Below are 15,002 nucleotides of genomic sequence, written 5' to 3'. Positions count from 1 at the left end.
CCTAAGTTCAAACCTACCAAATTATAATCACTTTGCTAAGCTGAAAGACATATCAGATCACATATCCTTTCACACACACTTCTACATAATGCAAAAATCTCTCTTAAGTTACTCCTTTAAAGATCTAGATAACAGTTATCTAGAACGAAAATTCAGTTTCTGTTGGTCTGGGGCCATGTGCTTACTTAACAAAAAGAAAGATAACTTTTTCTCTTTGACTACCATGATACTTTAGTAGGTAAGGTCTCAAATAGTAAGAGCTCCCATGTTTGAAGTCAACAAATTTCTAGTGTGTGTGTGTGTGTGTGTGTGTGTGTGTGTGTGTGTGTGTGTGTGTGTGTGGCAGTAAAAGTGTCATTAACAAACACAAAGAATGTTTCAGAGTTCTCTCAGTTATCACAACTCCAGGTGACATTCACATTCTCTATTATCTTCAATCCCCTTCAAACTAAAAGTGCTTAAGCATCTCTACATCTACATCATTACTCTGCTATTCACAATAAAGTGCCTGGTAGAGGGTTCAATGAACCTCCTTCAAGCTGTCTCTCTACCATTCCACTCTCTAACGGCGCGTAGGCAAAACTAACACTTAAATTTTTTCTGTGCAAGCCCCGATTTCTCTTATTTTATCGTTGTGATCATTTCTCCCTATGTAGGTGGGTGCCAACAGAATGTTTTCACAATCGGAGGAGAAAACTGGTGATTGAAATTTCATGAGAAGATCCCGTCGCATTGAAAAACGCTTTTGTCTTAATGATTGCCACTCCAATTCACGTATCATGTCTGTGACACTATCTCCCCTATTTCGCGATAATACAAAACGAGCTGCCCTTTGTACTTTTTCGATGTCATCCGTCAGTCCCACCTGATGCGGATCCCACACTGCACAGCAATACTCCAGGATAGGGTGGACAAGTGTGATGTAAGCAGTCTCTTTAGTAGACCTGTTGCACCTTCTAAGTGTTCTGCCAATGAATCGCAGCCTTTCGTTGGCTCTAACCACAAAATTATCTATGTGATCATTCCAATTTAGGGTATTTGTAATTGTAATCCATAATTATTTAGTTGAATTTACAGCCTTCAAGATTTGTGTGACATATCGCATAATCTAAATTTAGTTGATTTCTTTTAGTACTCATGTGAATAACTTCACACTTTTTTTTATTTGGGGTCAATTGCCACTTTTCGCATCTTACAGATATCTCATCTAAATCATTTTGCAATTCATTTTGGTCATCTGATGACTTAACAAGATGGTAAATGACAGCATCATCTGCAAACAATCTAAGACGGCTACTGAGATTGCCTCCTATGTCGTTAATATAGATCAGGAACAATAGAGGGCATATACCACTACCTTGGGGAACACTGGATATTATTTCTGTTTTACTCTATGACTTTCCATCTATTACTACAATCCATGACCTTCCTGACACAAAATCACGAATCCAGTCGCACAACTGAGGCAATATTCCATCAACACGCAGTTTGGTTAGAAGACTTCTTGTGAGGAACGGTGTCTAATGCCATCTGGAAATCTAAAAATATGGAATCAATCTGACATCCCCTGTCAGTAGCACTCATTACTTCGTGCGTATAAAGAGCTAGTTGATTGTTGCAAGAACAATATTTTCTGAATCCATGCTGACTTCGTGTCAATAAATCAAAGACAACCACCTCTGTGTTGTTAACACTAAATTATGAAGTAACTTGCTTCTTAACATCACAGAAGGTACATATAGCTTTAGTTTCAAAGCTAAAATGTTCTCTGGGAATGATTAGAACTAACTGCATACCTTTACATTCTGATCTGTAATCTTTGGCAAGTTCGAAGAGTATCTTTTTTTCCTACATTCTTATGCAGTTTCTATTATGTATTAGAGTAATAAACCTGTGACACACTGATACATTGTTTTTAACCGTTATGTGTATGTTGTAAAATTTAAAGTGTACAGTCAAATTTAAGAAGACCTCAAGGAAGGTTTTTGACCAGAACAAAGAACTGAACACGTAAATAAGCAATCAAATAGCAGGAAATCTATTAGCTGATGTGGTGAACATTTAGCATGTGCCTGAAATGGTTTAGGGGTTTGTCCACATTAAATCCAACAACTTCGGTTAGTTTTTTTTTTTTTTTTTTTTTTTCATGTCACAGTTATCTCTGATATTTTAAAAATATTTTACAATGCGCAAATACAATAACGTTAACAAATACTACCATGCTAGTCCTTTTTTAGTGAAGGGCTTTTGAAAAAAATGAAGTTACTAAAATGCAAACAATTTCTTTTCTAAAATCTCAAAAATCCCTCTTTTACTTTCTCTGAAATATGTGCATTTACTACAAATTTCTGATTGCCTTTGATAATTTTAAGATGGGGAAAGGATGTGTTGAAAGGGAAATCAACTATTGACTATACCACTGGCCCACACTGATTTCACTTAATAGTTCCTATTACATGGAATAGCCAACCACACTGCATCCTTTTCTTGTGGACTACAGTGAGGATAACACAGAATTGAAAACATCTGAACTGAGCCTTAATTTCTGACTGCTAAGAACACAACACACTGGCATCTGTTTTCCTATCAAAGGTGGTCTCAGTTTTAAAGGAAAAATTGCCTAACATAAAAGAAATGTGTTCTACTGGCATGTGACGTATCAAAATAACATCTTTTGCAAATACACCCAATGGCAACAGCACATGAGATCGTACATTTTTCTTATACTGATCAATTGTATGAGCTTTCCTAAGACTATTTGACAAGATGGTGATTACTTAAAGCGTGTCATGAATAAAGTGTTTTGTAATCACAATGTTTCCATGGAATTACTACATGCCAAATATGTTCTACTTTTATGATGGTAATGCCCCACATTATAAAAATAAAGAACATTTTCTTATTACATGTCTTCAGAATATTTATTAAAACAAGACTTGCGATGGGCTTGGGGCTGGCCGGTGTGGCTGAGAGGTTCTAGGCGCGTCAGTCTGGAACCACGCTGCTGCTACAGTTGCAGGTTTGAATCCTGCCTCAGGCATGGATGTGTGTGATGTCCTTAGGTTCTTTTTTAGTTCTAAGTCTAGAGTCTAGGGTACTGATGACCTCAGGTGTTATGTCCCATAGTGCTTAGAGCCATTTGATTTTTGCGATGGGTTTGGAGGCACTGTCGAAAGACTTGGGTCTAAAGCAAGTTTACAGAGATCATATGAAAATCACATCCTAATGCCTAAGGAGTTGTACCGTTTTCCATAAAAACCCATTCTTGGCATCCACTTTGAGTTTTGAACAACAGAGGAACAATGTGACAAGCTACTGTCCCGATTCATCAATTCTAAAATCATTGAAGGTACTCAAACTATTTTCTTATTCCTGTGCCTGAATTTCATACTGAAATTAAGTAATACTCCTTAATGGTAAACCATTTATGCAAAATCATTTCTAAACAGCATACTTGCTCAGAAAATTTGACTGTCAGTGAATTCAGAGGTGGGCTGCTAGATTTGTTACCAGTAGGTTTGAACAACACGCAAGTATTATGGAGATGCTTCGGGAACTCAAATGGGAATCACTGAAAGGCGACACACTTTTCGAGGAGAACTATTGAGAAAATTTAGAGAACCACCATTTGAGGCTGACTGCAGAACAATTCTACTGTCACCAATGTGCATTTCATGTAGGATCACAAAGATGAGATTAGAAAGACTAAGGCTCGTATAGGGGCATACAGACAGTCGTTTTTCCCTCACTCTATCTGTGAGTGGAACAGAAAAAGAAACAACTAGTAGTGGTATAGGGTACCCTCCACCACACACCATAAGATAGCTTATGGAGTAGTACATTGTGATGTAGATGTTACAAATGCCTAATCCAATAATTTAGTTCTCAAAGTTGGTAACACTTTGTTTACTTTCTCGAAAACGAGCGCGCAGGAAATTCGGCATTAGTGTTCTTTATCCAAAGGGACCTATTGTTTCATTTTTTATTCTTTTCCAAACCTACTGGAAAAGTGTAAACAGAGACTTAGGATGAGATACCATGATGAAAGCCTAGAATACGTCAGTGGCATACTTAGCTGTATTGTGCAGGAAAGTTGTCAGTGCTTGCCGAGCCATACCAAAGCAATGAAAGAGTGTTTCAGCTGTCAGGGTGGAAGAAAGAGTGAAACATTGCTGTGAATTAGGATTTTAAATTTAATTGCTTCTTGTTTCAGTCACAGCTATTTAAATTGAGCTGGTATCTGGTAACCTAAGGAAAGCCTAGTAACCCACGATATATTCAAAAAGAGCAATGAGACTTTCTGACAATAAAGATTACAATTGTTTTAACTGCTGTTTGTATTACTTGCAGCAATTTAACATGTGTTTTTAGCTCCAAACCTATCTCTAACTTTGTTATTCGCAATGGATTGGGAAAAAGCAATAAATACTTCTGACAATGAAGATTATTAACGTAATTCCTGCTCGCCTCACATGCAGCAAATGATGCTGTGCAATTAGAATGCTACCTAACAACAGTTTCTTAATTTGTGACATGTTTGGAAAATAGTGAAATATTCGTTACAAGAAAGTTCATTATAATAGTTTATGGGGGAGGAAACCAAACAGCGAGGTCATTGGTCTCACTGGATTTGGGAAGAATGGGGAAGGAAGTCGGCCACGCCCTTTCAAGGGAAGCATCCTGGAATCTGTGAGGAACAATTAGGGAAATAAAGGAAAACCTAAATCAGGATGGCCAGACGCGGGATTGAACCGTCATCCTCCCGAATGCCAGTCCAGTGTGCTAACCACTGCACCACCTTGCTCGGTGCAGTATTTTTGTGAGTGAAACTGTCATATTCCAACCTAACCCAGACCTCGGATTGACTTTCAGAATCATTGGCTTTGCCAACACCCATGCACACTTCCACATCTGCCAAGTAGTTGTCGCATCAAAATATGTTAATAGAATTGCTGCTCTATTTAGGAATAACAATTAATAGTGAAAACAAACCAAAAATGAAACTGCAACAAATTTTATTCATTTGGCCTGGACACCAATGCAGCCGCCTGCAAAATACATAAAAACAAGCACGACAAATTTCCATTTTGTTTCCTCCACACACATTCGAAGAGACAGCTATCGAAGAATGTCTTGCACTGTCTCGTGCCATGCTGGGACCTTTAATGGCACCCTATGTGCTCTCTATGGTATTTGAATGGGAACCTGTCTTTGGATACTTGAAAGTCAACTTGTGATTTACATTAAGGTCTGGAAACCCTTGTTTTTTAGACATTTATATGTGGAGAAACTGTGAGATATCACTGTTATCCCTGGCAAAATATTCTCTAGAATAATTTTTAAAGGAACAGCTTTTGAACGCCTACACACAACAACAACAAAAATTTGTTTGTACCTCTCTGGATACTGCCAAACAGGTATCTTCCAGTTTTTTTGTATTCCATCTCCCAAACTACTTCATAACGAGCTGATATTCATCAATCTCAACAATCTGCCATGTTTCTCGTTCTGTCTCAAGCAGATTTCCACTTAAACTTCTACACAAAATTGTCTCCCATCCAACAGTTTGCTTGACCAAATCCAGTTCTCGGTACATAAATTTTGATGTACGCTCATAAATCCATAAATAACTTCTAATAGAACACTACAAGAAGCAAGAGCTATTACTGAACTTTCATATGATTCCATCCACACAAACCTTTGACTCTTTCAAGAGTCATTTCACTTCCACATTTGCCACATTCTAATTTCTCAGCAATTAATCCACGAGACATGCACCAACGGACTACATCACCGTGCAGAACTGAATCACTTTCTACTTTATACAGGGTGGTCCACTGATAGTGACCGGGCCAAATATCTCACGAAATAAGCATCAAATGAAAAAACTACACAGTACGAAACTCATCTAGCTTGAAGGGGGAAACCAGATGGTGCTATGGCTGGCCTGCTAGATGGCACTGCCATACGTCAAATGGATATCAACTGTGTTTTTTTAAATAGGAACCCCCATTTTTTATTACATATTCGTGTAGTACATAAAGAAATATGAATGTTTTAGTTGGACCACTTTTTTCGCTTTGTGGTAGATTGCGCTGTAATAGTCACAAACGTATAAGTACGTGGTATCACGTAACATTCCGCCAGTGCGGACGGTATTTGCTTCGTAATACATTATCGATGTTAAAATGGACCGTTTACCAATTGTGGAAAAGGTCGATATCGTGTTGATGTATGGCTATTGTGATCAAAATGCCCAACAGGAGTGTGCTATGTAAGCTGCTTGGTATCCTGGACATCATCCAAGTGTCCGGACTGTTCGCCGGATAGTAACATTATTTAAGGAAAAAGGAAGTGTTCAGCCACATGTGAAACGTCAACCACGACCTGCAACAAATGATGATGCCCAAGTAGGTGTTTTAGCTGCTGTCGCGGCTAATCCGCACATCAGTAGCAGACAAATTGCGCGAGAATCTGGAATCTCACAAACGTCAGTGTTGAGAATACTACATCAACATCAATTGCACTCATACCATATTTCTATGCACCAGGAATTGCATGGCGACGACTTTGAATGTCGTGTACAGTTCTGCCACTGGGCACAAGATAAATTATGCGACGACGACAGATTTTTTGCACATGTTCTATTTAGCGACGAAGCGTCATTCACCAACAGTGGTAACGTAAACTGGCATAATATGCACTATTGGGCAACAGTAAATCCACGATGGCTGCAACAAGTGGAACATAAACGACCTTGGTGGGTTAATGTATGGTGCGGCATTATGGGAGGAAGGATAATTGGCCCCCATTTTATCGATGGCAATCTAAATGGTGCACTGTATGCCGATTTCCTACGTAACGTTCTACCGATGTTACTACAAGATGTTTCACTGCATGACAGAATGGCGATGTACTTCCAACATGATGGATGTCTGGCACATAGCTCGCGTCCAGTTGAAGCGGTATTGAATAGCATATTTCATGACAGGTGGATTGGTTCTCGAAGCACGTTCACTGGAGCTGACGTTGCATTAATGTGGTATTCACAGGAAATCACGCAGTAACAGCACGCGTTTTCAGAAACAATAAATTCACAAAGGTACACATATCACATTGGAACAACCGAAATAATATGTTCAAACGTACTTACGCTCTGTATTTTAATTTTAAAAAACCTACCTGTTACCAACTGTTCGTCTAAAATTGTGAGGCATATGTTTGTGACTATTACAGTGCCATCTATCACAAAGTGAAAAAAATGGTCCAACTAAAACATTCATATTTCTTTATGTACTACACGAATATGTAATAAAAAATGGGGGTTCCTATTTTAAAAAACGCAGTTGATATCCGTTTGACCTATGGCAGCGCCATCTAGCGGGCCTACCATAACGCCATCTGATTTCCCCCTTCAAGCTAGACAAGTTTCGTTCTTTGTAGTTTTTTCGTTTGACGCTTATTTCGTGAGATATTTGGCCCAGCCACGATCAATGGACCAATGGACCAGCCTGTATAATTGGCTGCAACAATAACAAAAATTCTCTGAAACTCACAAACACGTGAAAAAAAAAAGTGAACAAGACAATGGTTTCAATTTCACTGGATATGTAAAAGTATCTTTCTACTAGCTATGCAAAACTGACGTGTTGCCAATATATGAGCAGTAGATAAACACCACCGTGACTGTTGCTGGCCCTGATCTAAACTTTAGTTGATACCACCACCATTTAAAACCTTAAATATATTCTTATGAAGTTGTATATCTAAAAATAAAGATGCTGTTACTTACCAAACGAAAGTGTTGGTATGTTGATAGGAGACAATAAAAAACACACACACAAATTTCAAGCTTTCGCAACCCAAGGTTGCTTTGTCAGGAAAGGGGGAAGGAGAGGGGAAGACGAAAGGATGTGGGTATTAAGGGAGTCATTCCAATCCCGGGAGCGGGAAGACTTACCTTAGAGGGGAAAAAGTGACAGGTACACACACACATATATATATATATCTAAAAAGAAAGATGATGAGACTTACCAAACAAAAGCGCTGGCAGGTCGATAGACACGCAAACAAACACAAATATACACACAAAATTCAAGCTTTCGCAACAAACTGTTGCCTCATCAGGAAAGAGGGAAGGAGAGGGAAAGACGAAAGGATGTGGGTTTTAAGGGAGAGGGTAAGGAGTCATTCCAATCCCGGGAGCGGAAAGACTTACCTTAGGGGGAAAAAAGGACAGGTATACACTCGCACACACACACATATCCATCCACACATACAGACACAAGCAGACATATTGAAATATGTCTGCTTGTGTCTGTATGTGTGGATGGATATGTGTGTGTGTGCGAGTGTATACCTGTCCTTTTTTCCCCCTAAGGTAAGTCATTCCGCTCCCGGGATTGGAATGACTCCTTACCCTCTCCCTTAAAACCCACATCCTTTCGTCTTTCCCTCTCCTTCCCTCTTTCCTGATGAGGCAACAGTTTGTTGCGAAAGCTTGAATTTTGTGTGTATATTTGTGTTTGTTTGTGTGTCTATCGACCTGCCAGCGCTTTTGTTTGGTAAGTCTCATCATCTTTCTTTTTAGATATATTTTTTCCACGTGGAATGTTTCCCTCTGTTATATATATATACACACAAGCAGACATCCTTTCGTCTTTCCCTCTCCTTCCCTCTTTCCTGACGAAGCAACCTTGAGTCGCGAAAGCTTGAAATTTGTGTGTGTGTTTTTTATTGTCTCCTATCAACATACCAACGCTTTCGTTTGATAAGTAACAGCATCTTTATTTTTAGATATATTTTTCCCACGTGGAACGTTTCCCTCTATTATATTCTTATGAAGTAGTTTATTTTAGGCAACTTATTATTTAAATATCTTGTTGGGTACATAATAAATAATTAATAAACATGTTTTTCAATTCATGGGAAGCCCAACACCTCAACTTGTGTTTGATGAAAAGGATAGATTTCACTGTTTGTTACCGATAGATTTTAGTCCTTTTGCTTCATATAATGTTTTTATGTTTCACGAAACCATACTTTCTCCATATTTAAATGTGAACCACTATTTGTATACATAGGCTGCACAAGGAAACTTCTTTTCTTTTTAGAGAAAGTAGCACCTCAGATTTCCCAATTTTTTGAAAATATTTTATTATAATCAAACAAATCTTACAGTACTATTTTGATGTGAATCAAATTAAAGCTTAAACAAAGCCCTTTTAATGACATAAATTTCAGCTGCTTAGAATCATTGGTATGGAAGCCATATGCATCTTTGTTTCTTGACTTTTCCAAATAATAAATTTTTTTTCAATGTCTTGACATTTGAATAGCACAGGATCAACACATTAAAAGAACATGATCTTTAATTTACTCCATGGGTGCACACAACTGACAAAAAATAATAAATATTGGACGATATAACCCTCAGCTGACTTAATATGGACCAAGCCTCTGGTAACCAATAAAAACCCTGAAGCTGAATAAATTATTCGTTATCTGGAACTGTTCTATCCATAAAAACAACCAAATCTTTTGCTACATCATTCTGCACAATTTGACAGGCAAACATAAGCCAGTCATGAACGCAACAGGTTGATTTGAAAATCATAGTGTTCTCATCTGCAAAGGGGTAGTATGACCTCAACTATCTTTGACTTCTGAAGAAACTTATCAAACCATTTTACTTAAAATGTAGTATGAAACACTGTCCAATATGCCAAAGCAATGTGAGAGGTGGAGATCACAGAAACTGTCATGAAAATTCCACAGGCATGTCAAAGAACTCAACCTTTAACTTTTGGACTTATAACATTTACCAACTCTGGCACGAATTATAAGAATCCAGTAATGTGTATTTTATGATGTTGTGTCCATACATGTACCTTGGCCCCTATAGTACAAATCTTCAAGGAATGTGATGGACAAACACCGTATCAAAAAATATGTCCCCCCCCCCCCCTCCCAACACACACACACACACACACACACACACACACACACACACACACACACACACACACACACACAGAGAGAGAGAGAGAGAGAGAGAGAGAGAGAGAGAGAGAGAGAGAGAGGGGGGGGGGGGGGGGAGGGGGGTAGTAGTCTTAAGCCAACAGAATGACAGAGGTCTCAGCAAAATTTCCTCAGGTCAATCTCCGGCATGTAGACCTAGAGAAATACTGTCCATGAATAATGTTTCAGCTACCTACAACTTTGACAGTTCTCTCATACTCTAACATTCAACAGCTCAACGGGAACATACAACTGAATCAAAAATTTCCTATTTAGCACTGTAGCTCAGACAACTTCCAGGCGATAAATTGCAAGCATTTAAAAAACTGTATTCAAATATTTTGAATATTATGCAAAAGCACAGGAACATCAAGACTAATACTTAACCCGCAATTGGTAATAATAAAGTATCTTAGATTATCATCATAAACTTCTTCACCTTTAAACCACACTACATCCATGGAAAGAAAAAAATCCCCCAACACTACACAAACAACATGCATTTAATGTCTAACATGAAAGAAAAGTAACAGACTGTAATTATGTGTTACTGATGTAAACTGTTTACTGGGAAAGAAAACAATGAATATGTGATGCTTCAAATTCTGGATAAAAACAAGACATTCCAAACCTCTCTTGCACCAAAATCTCTCCCATTCCTCCATGCATGCAGTGAGAGTCCACCAACTAAATAACATTAAAAACATTCCAAGCCAGCATACATCTTAATACTGAAAAACTTTATTACATTTCAAATGTGAATGTGCACATCATTTGGTGCATATTTGCAAATATACGACCATTCAATACACTTCCTTAAAACACAGTCAACACCTCTATGGGTGTGTCAGCCAACAGGACACGTTCTAAAACTCTTAGGCATATTGCAGTTGTCTAGTTTTTGTCTTATTTTATAGATCAACAGTTAGTTCTATTGGACACAAGCCAAACTGCATTGAGAAACTTTTGTGAAGTCACATGTACTTTTAGTCCAAGTTACATAAAATCATATTTTGCTGCAGAAATAGTAAACGGTCAATCAGTTGCAAACTGGAAGGTTTAGTAAAACCCCTTTACCATGGTTTCACTGTTTTTATAAAAAATGTCTTCTTCAGAAGGAAATTTAGACAACCTAAGTAAGTTACCAGTAAAAAGTGTTAAGATTAATATAGACACACACAGAACCATATCTCATCAACAAAAACAAAAAAATTATTCTGACTTATTGAATTACATGTTGTGGCAAAGGTATGTTAAAATACAGCTGACAGGCATCAGTCAAACATACAATTTCACCTCCATAATATATTAAAACACACAATACATGGTTATTGTCACATGATACTTCCAAATCAATGTGCAGCTAGTGCACTAGTGTTACATATGCAACACTTGCGCTAAAGAAAGCTTCTGGCAAGAGAGGGTACTAGCAGTATGCACAAGGAGGGTGCATGGTAGTGAATAAAACTTTACCATGCGAAAGTTGCTTCAAAAGTTAAAATTAAAAACCTGCTCATAATCAGCTGTGTACACATTTAAAATTAATGAAATAGTAACAAATAATAAAATATAAAAAGTAATTGTAGTAAAAACAAATTATGTAAAACTATGAATAGTGGAAATAGAAACAATAGCAAAAGGAACCAGGGTGGAGATGGCAGGTGGGAGGAAGAGAGTGAAAGGGGAGAGGAATGTGGGCAGAGGGAGGGAAGGAAAGAGATGGTGAGGGAGGGCACGGGGAGGGGAAGAAGATTGTAAAACGTATAATACTCTCAAATACAACACAATTGAAAAAACTATGAACATAAAACCTATAGAAGTATAACTTACATCATAACAAAGAAGAAACGCAAGTGCCACTAGCATTAACAGGCGAGGAAAATGACATAACCTACTGTCACATGGAAGACCGCCATTTCCCTGCTATGTTAACAAAAGTAGAGGTCTGAAACATCTTCTATTTTTGAGTTGAACCTGTTTATTTAAATCTGATCCATCTTTGTGAGTAAAACGTATAAAAATCTCTAATTCTTCTAGCAGGCCAAGCCTGTAACTCTTACTTTCTTTATGCAAAAGTGCTGTCTTCTAGTCTCTGTTGTAATCCAGAAAGCCCGAACAAGTTACTTTGTATTCGTTAATGAGATTTTTTTGTGTGTGTGTGTGTGTGAGTGTGTGTGTGTGTGTGTGTGTGTGTGTGTGTGTGTGTGTGTGTGTGTGTGCGTGCGTGCGCAATTTGTTTGACAATTTTAGAAGTTTTGCTTTAAACATAGCAACCTCCACATTTACATAAAATTTACATTAGTAGCAATATCAAATTGCCTTTTAGGCCTATCTATAGACAATTCACTGCAAATAACCTATAGAATACCAAAAACACCACTTACATTGTAAACAAACAAGTTTCAAAAATAGATACACCTGCTTTAATCTGCGTTAATGTAGACATCCAAAACAAGTGTTCTGCCCCTTTTCTTTTTCGAATATTGTCCAACAAAAGAGAAATGTGTAAACAGAGATACTTAAAGAATGACCTAGGGAAACAGTACACTCAGTTTACAGTAATCTGTCTCTCCTGTGAAAATTGGGTTTATATTATGAAATTACATGCCTCACTCAACTTTACACTACAGCAGTCTTAGCATTTGACAGATCCATTTATGATATCAGATCAGTAGAGAATACTCTTCAATAATACAAGGAATAAATGTAACCACTCACAGGATAGGACCTAGTTGACTTATTGAAGGTGTTTGATTGTGACATTCAATATGTTCTATTACTGAAATAAAATGTTGTTGGGCTACATGTTTAAGCACATGACTTGGTAGGTTGCTATATAAGAAAGAGGGTACAGAAAATTACACTAGGACATTAAGATAACTTCACAAACACAGACAACCTATCACCTGCAAGGGACAACGAGAGTGCCACATGTTTCTTGTTCTTGCACTGTAGTAATAACTTGAATCAGGAGGCAAAACTAGTCCCTTTTGCAGATGATACATTATGCATTATTGTCAAACAATACAAAGATGTATCAACCTGGGAAATTTCCCATAACTGATAAAACTGTTAACTGATTTTCCACAAATGAACTAATTCTGTACTTGGGAGAGTGGGTAGGGAGGATAGAAGAAAGAGCTTGTTCAACTGTTTTATTAATTTTGTATACTATCACTAAATGACAAATAATACACAGTTTTAACTTTCTGGGTATCAGTATTGATGAAAACAACCTGAACAACCACAGGCATGCTAAAGCATTTAGGTTTACCAACTTTTGCCATAAAAATAACTGTAAACTTCAAAAACAAAGAAATGACTAAGATGACTTTTTATCACTGAAGTCATACAGTACGGAGCATATACTGCAGTAATTCCTCACATAAGCAAAAAAGTATTCATTGTATGAAAGAAAGTAATTAACATAATGTATGGGATTGCCATCTATATCTCTTGAGGGCATCGGTCTAAGCAATTGGGGAGTATTAACCACAGCTTTAACACGACTCACTGGAGAGATCTGTTATTAAAACACAGCATTTCTAGATTAACAGAGATACTAGAAGGAAAAATGATCTGCACTTTACTCCAGTGAATCTAACAGAGAGAGGAGTGAAAAATACAGCTATGAAACTCTTTAACAATCTGCTTGTGGAAATAAAATGTCTAATAGACAGCACAAGTATTTGCAAGTACATAGGCTTGTAATTTCTTCTAAACAACTATTTCTTTAAGGGATTCTTGAGTATGCATAAGTAATCAATTCTGCACTTGTAAATTTCCAGAAGAATACAGGTTTTTTATGGCCACCTTAGCAAACTATAGCTCAATTGACATGTTCTGAATCATAACACTTAGGCCTATGGTGAAATGATGAGCATGCAACTAAATAACTGAAAAACTTGTTTCACTCATACCCGTTTGCTGAGGCAGATTACAGGCCACAAGGAACAGCCTAACGTGCAGCAACAGCAAACACAGCCACAAAACAGCCACTTGACGTTGACAGGCAAGGTTTTCTTCAAAACACTGTTCACACGCATAATTGTTGCCTTGTATTCTTCCGGAGCGACACGAGAAACAAGGCCATTTGGGAATTCTGCTTCAAACCTGTTGCTTAACCCAAACCTGCCAGAGAACAAAAGGAATGGTTAATATGCATATTCCACATTGTTTTGAAGACCAACAGAGCTTTAACGGCCTCACACAGGACTTGTCGTAAATATGTTTATCAAGATTATAACAGCATATTTCTCACTGCACTTCAGTTTCACGTTAAGTATACATAAATATACTATTATTATGCAAACTGTAATCACTGGTACGAACATGAGTTTCCAAATATTCCTGAAACGCGCAACACTTACACCGTCATATTGCCTGCTCCACGAACAACAACTGGGTCTGGGACAAGGGTAACATAGCTTTCTTCATATGGAACTTCAACCTCCTCTTCTTCTTCTTCGTAAATTGCATCGAAGTCAGCCATGACACTACATTTATGACTATGTTGAGAAACGAAATCAGCATCAAAACAAATAATGCGTGATATGCCCTCTGCCAACTCTACGAAAATGAAAGGCTGCTCACTCTGCTGAATGGAACCAAAGATGCTCAACGGTTTGTAACAGACCGTTCTTGGCAATTAATACTTTATAGATAAATCTCAGCTCTATAAGAAAAAGTCAATGTTGCCATAAGGTTCTACCCAAAATGGTAAACAGAGTGCAGAAGAAAAGTAAATAAAATCAAGCAATCTTCTCATGGCAGTTAAGAAAATTTTAACTACCTGAGCATCGTTACACTCTAATTACGCTGGAAAACTAGCATTTCGAAACGTGGTTTGTGGGATTAAAGGGACCAGACTGCGGCGGTCATCGGTCTTTCGAAACGTGTAACACAATTTCCCTCTTATGAAGCCATTTCAGAAGCCGTGTTCTAAACTAGTGCTCAACGTTACTTCGGAAGTTTGTTTTAAA

At 37.7% G+C, this 15,002-nt stretch overlaps 1 protein-coding gene across 1 annotated transcript in view; it reads right to left on the bottom strand.

Annotated features, from left to right (window-relative positions):
• The window catches only part of LOC126248360 (cysteine-rich hydrophobic domain-containing protein 2), a 57,346-nt gene extending 42,739 nt beyond the window's left edge, over nucleotides 1-14,607 (bottom strand). The window contains exons 1-2 of the mRNA XM_049949280.1: nucleotides 14,391-14,607; nucleotides 13,941-14,151 (exon numbers count right to left, since the gene is read on the bottom strand). Coding sequence (XP_049805237.1) covers nucleotides 13,941-14,151; nucleotides 14,391-14,512 — 333 coding nt within the window. The 5' untranslated portion in view covers nucleotides 14,513-14,607. The remainder of the gene's footprint in view (nucleotides 1-13,940; nucleotides 14,152-14,390) is intronic.
• Nucleotides 14,608-15,002: the final 395 nt, after the last annotated feature.

The sequence above is a fragment of the Schistocerca nitens genome, chromosome 3, assembly GCF_023898315.1.
Source record: "Schistocerca nitens isolate TAMUIC-IGC-003100 chromosome 3, iqSchNite1.1, whole genome shotgun sequence".
Classification (NCBI taxonomy): Eukaryota; Metazoa; Arthropoda; class Insecta; order Orthoptera; family Acrididae; genus Schistocerca; species Schistocerca nitens.
The sequence above is the reverse complement of the archived record's forward strand: the minus strand, read 5'-3'. Positions and strand labels throughout refer to the sequence as shown.